Genomic DNA, 10,000 nt, shown 5'->3' with positions numbered 1-10,000 from the left:
CTACTCTCTGCCCGCCAAAGAAGTGATACCTCCATGGAGCAACATTAGTTCAGGGCAGTGGGAGGTTATGTAACAGGATGATAGCTTGCCTTCTGGCCCGGGACTTTTACTGAGGACGCCTACTCAGCTCTCTGGAAGTTTTCAAACGGTTTCCTAAACTCCTCTATGCCGATTTCTCGATTCAGTGTTTTTTCTCTCTCTCTCTCTCTCTCTCTCTCTCTCTCTCTCTCTCTCTCTCTCTCTCTCTCTCTCTCTCTCTCTCTCTCTCTCTCTCTCTCTCTCTCTCTTTCTCTAGCTCCCACAGCTCCCAACATTGCACCCATGGAATTACTAATTATTAATTGGAGGTCGGATCGATCGTTTTGCCTCAGTGTTGTTATTGAGTTAGTACTGATGCTGTCAATAACGGGCTGTGCGCCTTAGCCAAGGACACATTTCCAGTAGATGCATCTGATACGAAGGGGCAAATGGAACGCATTGTCACTTTCACTTTAACATTAATGTACTCAAACTGAATGAATGTATGAAGTTGCACTTGGCTTCATATGTCCGAGATGTTGTAGAGTAAGACACCAGAGTGTGTACCTCTGATCAAACCTTCCATACGGTTTCTCCACCTATGCAAGTCAACTGTGATGCTGCAGAATAGCTCCATCAGCATCAGTTCTTTCAGCACCATGGACAGCGCCATCCACTGAGCCCAGGCCTGTGTCTTTGGGAAGGGGTCTGAAAACTTGGAGAGAGAAGAAAAGATCATAACTGTGCAACAACAGACTGCCTGGTTCTCGGTTTGTTTACAGCCGAAAGCACACCAAGCGCCAACTGTGGATCATATTTGTAACGCGACCCAAAAACGCTTCGCTCTGTAAACAACCCACATCGTTTTGGATGCATGACTTTCAAACGCATCATTATTATCTGCCCTGACACAACTGTGCCGGACGATAAATGATACTGTTGGTTTAGATAGAATGAGCAGAGGACATGAATGGGAAAGATATAAGTATGAAATGTGTGTAGGCTGAAGAGCTGCGTTTGAAGTAGTGAACACACAAGCTCCTATAAGACTTCTGCTTTCAATTTAGTTCTCAGGCCCTAGGGGAATGACACAAAGAGTTTGGAAGGTGTGTGTGTGTGTGTGTGTGTGTGTGTGTGTGTGTGTGTGTGTGTGTGTGTGTGTGTGTGTGTGTGTGTGTGTGTGGGTGTCCATATCCATGTATAGTACCTGCGGTATTAGCTGCGGTCAGGCCACTCTGAGTTCACACAGACACGCAAACAGCCAATCAAATAACCTCTGTGATTTCATTATCAACGGCCAGTTTCATAGGAGTATGGAGCATGTCTTCATCTCAATGGCCGCTATGTATGTGTGTGTGTCTGTTTGATCCAATCTATTTTCAATTATGATCATGATTGTAGTCTAGACAGTTGTGTATTAGAACATACTAAATTCATTGATGCCAAGGGGGGCTCGTCATAGTGTTTCTACTTTGAGGGAGCATCGCCCCCTTGTGGCGTACATGAATACTGCGGGGATGTACATTTCAAATATTCCGTTTTGTATTGCGAATATCATCTGTTGTAATTGTTGTCTTAGTGACAATACGACAAATAAAAAACGGCTATATCGGCAAAGAAAGTGTTAGAAAATATTTAGACAAAGGCAATGAGATTAAAAAGAAAGAACATGGCACTCTCGTTGTTGTTCAGCGAATTGACACAAGATGGCGACTGGTGAACACAATTATTTCTCTCACAATCAGGTTGCCAGTATGCTTGTTATGCAATCACTTCTCAGATCGGGAGTATGTGAAAACAACCCAAGCACAGACGCACTTCACGTAACGGATAGAGAAGTGACTTTATCTCTGCATTCACAAAATGTATTCATTCACAATTTAAGACAGTATATGCAACGTGTGGGATTAATATTTGAGATTTGTTCCATGTATTTATTTAATCCCACACACACTTCATGCAACATGTACGCATCACCATATACCTTAACAGACACAAATCAACAGTCCAATATATTATATAACACAGAGTCACAACCGGTGCTTCGGTTAAATGAATGGGCGGATTAGAGAAGCCCTGTAATCACACGGCCCATCACACAGGACCCCGTCTGGGAGCCCCCCGAGTGGGAGGCTTGGTTAGAGGTTGGTGGGCCTGATCATAGGTCACAGAATGAGTAGTCTCGCAAAGCCAGACCAAACTACAGCAAGTAGAATGGTCTGGAACCACGCTACCTCGAGCCGTCTATCCGTGGGGAAACTGGGCGGGCCTGTTTTTATTTATTTAAACCAATCACAATCGTCTAGGGCGGGGCTAAGCCCGGGAAGCAGCCGCGTTGTCCATGCAAAATAGTGCCGGGGGGAAATGCCAGCAACCGGAAGGGGAGGAGTAGCGGTGAAATCCGACGCTAGGCAATAGACGCTGTCCAATTCCATTCAGCCAGACTACAGAATGAGTGATCAGCACTGTGAGCAGTGCAGGTGACAGATAACTTTACTACGGAGAAACGGCCCAACTACCTAATCAATTGTTTTAGTCACACTGCGGCTACTCCTACTACTCCTACTACTCCTACTACTCCTACTACTCCTACTGCTACTACTACTACTTTACAGATACAACGAGTACTACTACATTCTGCTACTGCTCCTCCTACTACTACTACTACTGCTTATACTTCTAGTACTACTATTATACTGCTATTGCTACTACCACTACTACTACTACTATACTGCTACTACTAGTACTACTTTACTGATACAATTCTGATACTACTACTACTACTACTACTACTACTACTACTACTACTAATAATAATAATAATATTAACTTTATTTGCAGCTCGAAATGTTTCACATTTCAAATAACTCAATAGCAATTCTTCAGAGAGTCACACATTTTGCTTTGTCACCTTATCCCCGAACGCCCCAAAAAAGTGTGCGTGACCTCGATTTAATATTCTCATCTGTGCGGGAGCATCTGTTTCTCGGCATAAAGAGACCACAGAGTGTCCAGCAGGAATACCCAACAGACCTCACATTATACACACATTTCTATGCGCAAACAACAACCGAGACACACTCTCACTCTCTCATGCATACACCAGGCCTACCACAGACACAACAAAAATACAAACAACACAACACTACAACACAACCACACAATGAATCCTTGTGCTGCGATTCCTTTCCTTGGTTCCTTTTCAGAAGCTGACATTCAGCACAAAGAGATCTCGATTCAATTCCCATGTCTCCTCAGCGCTCTCCTCATTATAAATCCAATTCTTATTCTTATTTGTATTCTTATGATTGTGTTCCTCTCTCTCTCCCTCTCTCTCTCTCTGTCTGTCTCCGTCCCGGTGCTTCTGGCTCGCTCCTCTGTCTTTGTTGTTGTTAAATCGGGGGTGAGCTGTTGTGTAACCGAGCCAGTTTTGTTCTCTCCGTGTCGAACAGGAGAGACCTCAGATACACTGCTTGTTATTTCTCTGCAAGAGAGACGCGCTCCATGCATCAGTCAGAAATAGATCGCTTCCTCTCCACTGTGTGTGTTTGTCACTCTCTCTCTCTCTCTCTCTCTCTCTCTCTCTCTCTCTCTCTCTCTCTCTCTCTCTCTCTCTCTCTCTCTCTCTCTCTCTCTCTCTCTCTCTCTCCCACACACACCCATTCTCTCCATGTTATTGTTCTCCCTTGAGATGTTGCTGTGATAATTACATATTCTCTTTTTCCTTTCAGATAACCTCCTCATTAGCCTCAGATGCTTGTCCATCTGTTTTTGTCGGCGGGGGGGGGGGGGGGGGGGGGGGGGGGGGTCTTTCTTCTGTTTATCGTCTACTTTGCCAAGACGAAGAATCACTCTTGGGAAGCACTGAGAATAACCCTGTGTACGATGTTCTGCTGGTTCTAGACTAAACTAGGCATGGATGGAAATAGAAAGCCCTCTCACCGTGTACTTTCCACGAGGTGCGAACACCAGGTTTGGCTGCTGTGCATCTGAGTGTGTGTTTTAATTAACACCAGAGCCCCCCGCTGGGAACCGAAGTGTGTGTCCGCCACCAGGGGGCCACCTTCAACTCCTACCGGGGCTTAATCGCCATGGCAACAAAAGTCCCCACACCCTTTCCCAGTGACTGTGTTGAGCTCCTGTGCTCACTTGTCAGAGGGTGTGTGTGAACGGTGTCTGTTTGCTGTTATCTCTGATGTGCGTTTCGTTTTTATCGTGATTACGGATCGTTTTGTGGCACTTCTCCTCGTCTCTCCTTCTCTCGCTCGCCCTTTCTCTCGTTCTCCTTCTTCTCGTTTCCTCGACTCTTCTCCGTTCCTCTCTCTGTTTGTCTCCACCCCCACTCTTCTCTCCTCCCTCTCTCCTCTCCTCCCTCCCTCCTCTCCTCCCTCTCTCCTCTCCTCCCCTCCCCTCTCCTCTGTCATCCCTCTCCCTCTCTCCATTCGTCTCTTCCCTCTCTCCTCCCGCTCTACTCTCCTCCCTTTCTCCTCTCTTCCCCTCCCTCTCTCCTCTCTCCTTTCCTCTCTCTCTCCTTTCCCATCCTATTCTCCCTCTCTCCTTCCTCTCATCCCCGCCCCTCCCCTCCCTCTCTCCCCTCCTCCCTCTCTCCTCTCCTCTCCTCCCCTCTCCCTCTCTTCTCCCTCTCTCCTATCGCTCCTCTCTCCTCCTCTTCTCCCTCTCTCCTCTTCTCCCTCTCTCCTCTTCTCCCTTTCTCCTCCCCTCCCTCTCTCCTCTCATCCCCGCACCTCCTCTCTCTCCCTCCTCCCCTCCCTCTCTACTCTCCTCCCTCCCTCTCTCCCTCCCCTCTCCCTCTCTCTCCCCTCTCCCCCATGGTTTCCAGACACTGTGTGGGGCCATCTATCTTGGGCTGTGAAGCTTCAAAGGGCCCCAGACTCCCAAAATGTCTCCTTGCTGACTAAGCCGGCAGCAGGATCCTACTGTCACCGTGTTCACTGCCGGTGCTCAGGAAGCAGTCATGTCTGACTCAGAGCTTCGCACACACGGACACACACGCGCACACACACACACACACACACACACACACACACACACACACACACACACACACACACACACACACACACACACACACACACACACACACACACACACACATACACCTGACTGCTTTGCTCTCCACATATCCCTCTCGGACCAGAATTGTTTAGAGTTAAGAGGGAAGAAGGTATGGCCGAGTGTTTCCATTCATTCAAGTCAATTCAGTTCAACGTGGGTTCAGCTTGTAGCATAGCGGTACATACTGAGCTAGGCAAGCTGAAAGATGTGTGGCCCACAGCCCGACACTTGTGTTGTTTTTTTAATGTTGTCATATGGTTATTATTTATTGAAAGAGCGCGATTTGTTTTGGTCTGCTCATCTACCTTGACGTGTTCCAGAGGGGCTGTTCGAGGGCTCGGGGACACAAAGCTGAATTCAGTGTACTACCCTGTTGTTGTAATTTATTCAAACAGTTGGTTCTCCGCAGATGAGTCATTCTCTCAGCCAAGCCAAGGTCTCATATAAAGACGTATGACTTGTGCTCGCTGTTATCCGCAGACTCTCATTTAGAAGTTTTCTTGGAACCTCAATAAAAGTCTACTCAGTCTCTAAGTCTCCTACACTAAACCTTTTACTGGGATTCAACAATGGAAGCTATTCGGAGGAAGGCTTTGTCTTTAATTTACCGGAAATCGACCCTGTTTAGCTGCGGAAAATGGAGATATGAGTGACAGTTTATGACATCCGTGTCCGAGTCGTTGATGTGTGAAAGGTTCAAACGTAGCGTGATCAATCAAATCACATCAACACACATCACACGTGAAGACATCAGGTGTTCCTTATGTTGATAACATCGTCAAACACTTGCACACACACACACGCAAAGATGCATGCACGCACTCATATTCACATGCAAACACACACTCACGAACGCAAACACGCACTCACATGCAGGTGCACATGCTCACGCACACACGCACTCACATGCACATGCTTGTGCACACACTAACGCACGCACGCACACACACACACACGCATGCACACACAAACGCACACAGAGGAAACGACAGTGTTTCTCATTATGCTGATGCATTGGCGTTGGATTTTGTTTATTTAGACCATTTCACATTTGGTGGCTGATTGTTTTGGTAGATAATCTGAGTGGATTCAGACTCCCATCACAGGGGAAATGCAATATCAACACATTTGTGTTTGTGTAATGATGAGGCAAAACAACAGCTCATGAACATCTGACCTCCCAAATGAGTTTGCGATGGGAATAAAGTCTCTTACTCTCACATGCTTTACATCCATCGCTGCCGCCAACCATGAAATGTCCGTTAGAGAGTAGATACTTTAGGATGGGAAACTATGGGATGGCTGGCCTCTGGTTGTTTAGGTTAATGGAAGGAAAGTTCACAGTAGATTAGCTCAGTAAGTGGTTGTTTGCCTCAAGGAAATAAGACTCACTTATACATTAACGTATGGGGTAACAGACACACACACACACACACACACACACACACACACACACACACACACACACACACACACACACACACACACACACACACACACACACACACACACACACACACACACACACACACACACACACAGGTGCATGCCTGCATCAAACCATGCTCACACGCATACAAATACACAAAAAAACGCACTCACGAATATTACACTCCATTATTTTTCGCACTCAATATACAACTGATGAAAGAATAATGATACCATTCAAACCTAGCGGGAGCGAGGCGTGAATTGCAACACAGCGAGCACACATGCACTTCCTTCTGAAAATAGATTACATCTGCAGAGGAGGATCAGTGCCTGAGTCAGTGTGATGTGAGGTGTAAATATATCCGAGTCTATCGCATCACACACAAACACAGGTGGAGTGAACGTTCACACACACAAACACAACGCACGCCGGCACGCACGCACACACACACACACACACACACACACACACATACACACACGTTATGTAATCAATACATGGATATGAATGATAGTCAGTCCACAATGTTAGTCCCACTCCGTGACTGGATCGTTGTCTCTCCAGGTCACATGTCTGCAGGACTTCTTCGGCGATGAGGACATCTTCGTGGCGTGCGGACCGGAGAAGTTCCGGTACCAGGACGACTTCATGCTGGACGAGAGCGGTGAGTGTGGACCCCGCCCATCTCCACCTGCCAATCAGCGCTGGCATTTAGCTCCTGTTCTGACTCCTGGCCCTGCAATCTGGCAGTCTGTGTCTCCTGCCCCCCCCCTCCCCCCCCCCTCTGTGTGTGCAGACCCTCCAGTATGGATGATTGCAAGGGCCCCCCTGATGGGGGCGTGGGGGGGCAGGGGACTCCAGCCACGCTCATTATGCGCTGTGCATTAATAGGCTGATCCACTGCGCAGAGTCGTTAGGGAGAGTTACCTCCGGTCGTTCAGTCTGATAATGACGCAGATTCTGTTTCGAAGCGTGATAATGAAAGTATATTGTATATTACATTATTTGTATTTCTTAAATAGATTTAGTTGTATTATCTGTTTTCTTTCGTTCTTTCTTTCTTTCTTTCTTTCTTTCTTTCTTTCTTTCTTTCTTTCTTTCTTTCTTTCTTTCTTTCTTTCTCTCTTTCTCTCTTTCTCTCTTTCTCTCTTCTTCTATTTTTTCTTTCTTTCTTTCTTTCTTTCTTTCTTTCTTTCTTTCTTTCGTTCTTTCGTTCTTTCTTTCTTTCTTTCTTTCTTGCTACAGTGTGTTTAGTTTCCGACCTCAACTCGACCGAGCTGCACTGTGTGGCTTTTAGAATCTGATCACCTGATACAGCGAACCAATATGGCCGCCTATCCATGTCTATGAACCCCTTAATGCCCCAGCACGCCCCTGGGTGTCCTGGATGACTTTGAGGGTCCTCTCCTCCTATAGGGGTCGTTCTGTGATGCCTGCAGACCTGCCTGTTATCCTTCCCTACCTGAGTGTCAACGTATTAGACAGACCACCGGGCTTCACAGCCTGATTCTGTGTTCATTCAGATTCTCATCTCACTACTTTATAATATGCAAAGGGCTTTGGTGTGTCGTTTTTTTTGTTCAATTCATTGAATCATTTCCCCTCAATATCCTGACACATCTTACCCCAGTCCACACAGACAGCCCATCTCTCCCTCTCTCTCTCTCTCTCTCTCTCTCTCTCTCTCTCTCTCTCTCTCTCTCTCTCTCTCTCTCTCTCTCTCTCTCTCTCTCTCTCTCTCTCTCTGCTCCTCTCTCGCCCTCTCTCTCTCGCCCTCTCTCTCTCTCTCTCTCTCTCTCTCTCTCTCTCTCTCTCTCTCTCTCTCTCTCTCTCTCTCTCTCTCTCAGTCTCTCTCTCTCTCTCTCTCTCTCGCCCTCTTGCCCTCTCGCCCTCTCTCTCTCTCTCTTTCTCTCTCTCTCTCTCTCTCTCTCTCTCTCTCTCTCTCTCTCTCTCTCTCTCTCTCTCTCTCTCAGTCTCTCTCTCTCTCCCTCCCCTTCTCTCTCTCCCCTTCTCTCTCTCTCACTTGTCTCCCACCCTCTTATCGGTGGTGAGTAATAGCCTTTGACTGCTCCCATTAACGGTTCTCCCCCAGGTTCATGATAAACCCAAGCCTCTCTGTAACCGGCGGCAACACATCCTCCTACGTGCACAGAGCCGTTCCCCGAGCCTCGTTCTGACCGATGTCAGAGTTCGTGTTGGCTACCAACCTTACATTTATATTCCTACAATCTCATTACAATATGGATGATTTCTTTCTTGCCTTCGGTTCTTATTTCCTCAATCCCCCCACCGTTTCTCACAATGCAATTTGTTCTCTCTCTTTCTCTCTCTCTCTCTCCCTCGCTCTCGGTCTCTCTCTCTGTCTCTCTGTGTGTCCCTCTCTCTCTTGCTCTCTCTCTCTCCCTCTCTCCCTCGCTCTCGGTCTCTCTCTCTGTCTCTCTGTGTGTCCCTCTCTCTTGCTCTCTCTCTCTCCCTCTCTCTCTCTCTCTCTGTCTCTCTCTTGGTCTCTCTCTCTGTCTCTCTGTCTGCTGTCTCGCTCTTTCTCTCGCTCTCTCGGTCGCTCTCTCTGTCTCTCTGTCTTTCCTTCTCTCTCTCTCTCTGTCTCTGTCTCTCTTTCTCTCTCTCTCTCTGTCTCTCTCTGTCTCACACCGCCACATGCACACTCATGTGCACGGTTTGATGGATGGAGGCTCATATTGACAGCTTGTCAGGGAAGGCGGGACCTTCATAGACGCCTTGAGGCCGAGTTTACTCTCTGCACGGTGACAGGAAGACAGGAGATGAGTTGTGCTCAAAACACGACAAATGGGGAAGGACTTACAGTGACAGTTATACCAAAGGACTAAATGAATCAGCCATAGGACAGAGAGAGAAAGAGAGAGAGAGAGAGAGGGAGGGGGAGGGGGAGGGGGGGGGGGAGAGAGAGAGCGAGTCAGAGAGACATCCCGCACATCTTGCTAATTATCACTCTGTGACACACTGTCCTCCCATCAAGACTCACCATCAGTCACAGGGAACACACACACACCCACGCACGCACACACACACACACACACACACACACATAAGAACACACACACACACACACACACACACACACACACACACACACACACACACACACACACACACACACACACACACACACACACACACACACACACACTGTACAGAGGACATGGCACGGCTGTTTGTTATGCTGTTGTATTAGTGTTGGTTTTAGTTGATTCACTTTGAGATTTGGCGGATCATTTCATTAACCTTTTGCAGAGCAACCTTGATTCATTGATAGTGATGGACAACAGAAATCGGTCATGCACTTCTAACTACGTCATTGAGGGTTATCGAGGTGGGCATTCGGCATCAGAAAACGCCACGCCTGGCCAATCACATCACGGCAATGGTCCCTATTGGCTGCGTTTTGGACTTCGAGGAAGTGCAAACCACACTAAACAGCGAGAGGGGGGCGGAGCT

General features: G+C 47.4%; 1 protein-coding gene across 2 annotated transcripts in view; it reads left to right on the top strand.

The window, feature by feature from the left end:
• dclk1a (doublecortin-like kinase 1a) overlaps positions 1 to 10,000 on the top strand; it is a gene marked incomplete at its 5' end in the record, with an annotated part of 43,125 nt that overhangs the window by 8,267 nt on the left and 24,858 nt on the right. For both annotated transcript variants that reach the window (XM_030361989.1, XM_030361988.1), the window contains 1 exon segment: positions 7,091 to 7,190. In XM_030361989.1, coding sequence (XP_030217849.1) covers positions 7,091 to 7,190 — 100 coding nt within the window.

This window comes from Gadus morhua, chromosome 7 (assembly GCF_902167405.1).
Source record: "Gadus morhua chromosome 7, gadMor3.0, whole genome shotgun sequence".
NCBI classification, from domain to species: Eukaryota; Metazoa; Chordata; class Actinopteri; order Gadiformes; family Gadidae; genus Gadus; species Gadus morhua.
This window is presented reverse-complemented; position numbering and strand designations above follow the sequence as displayed.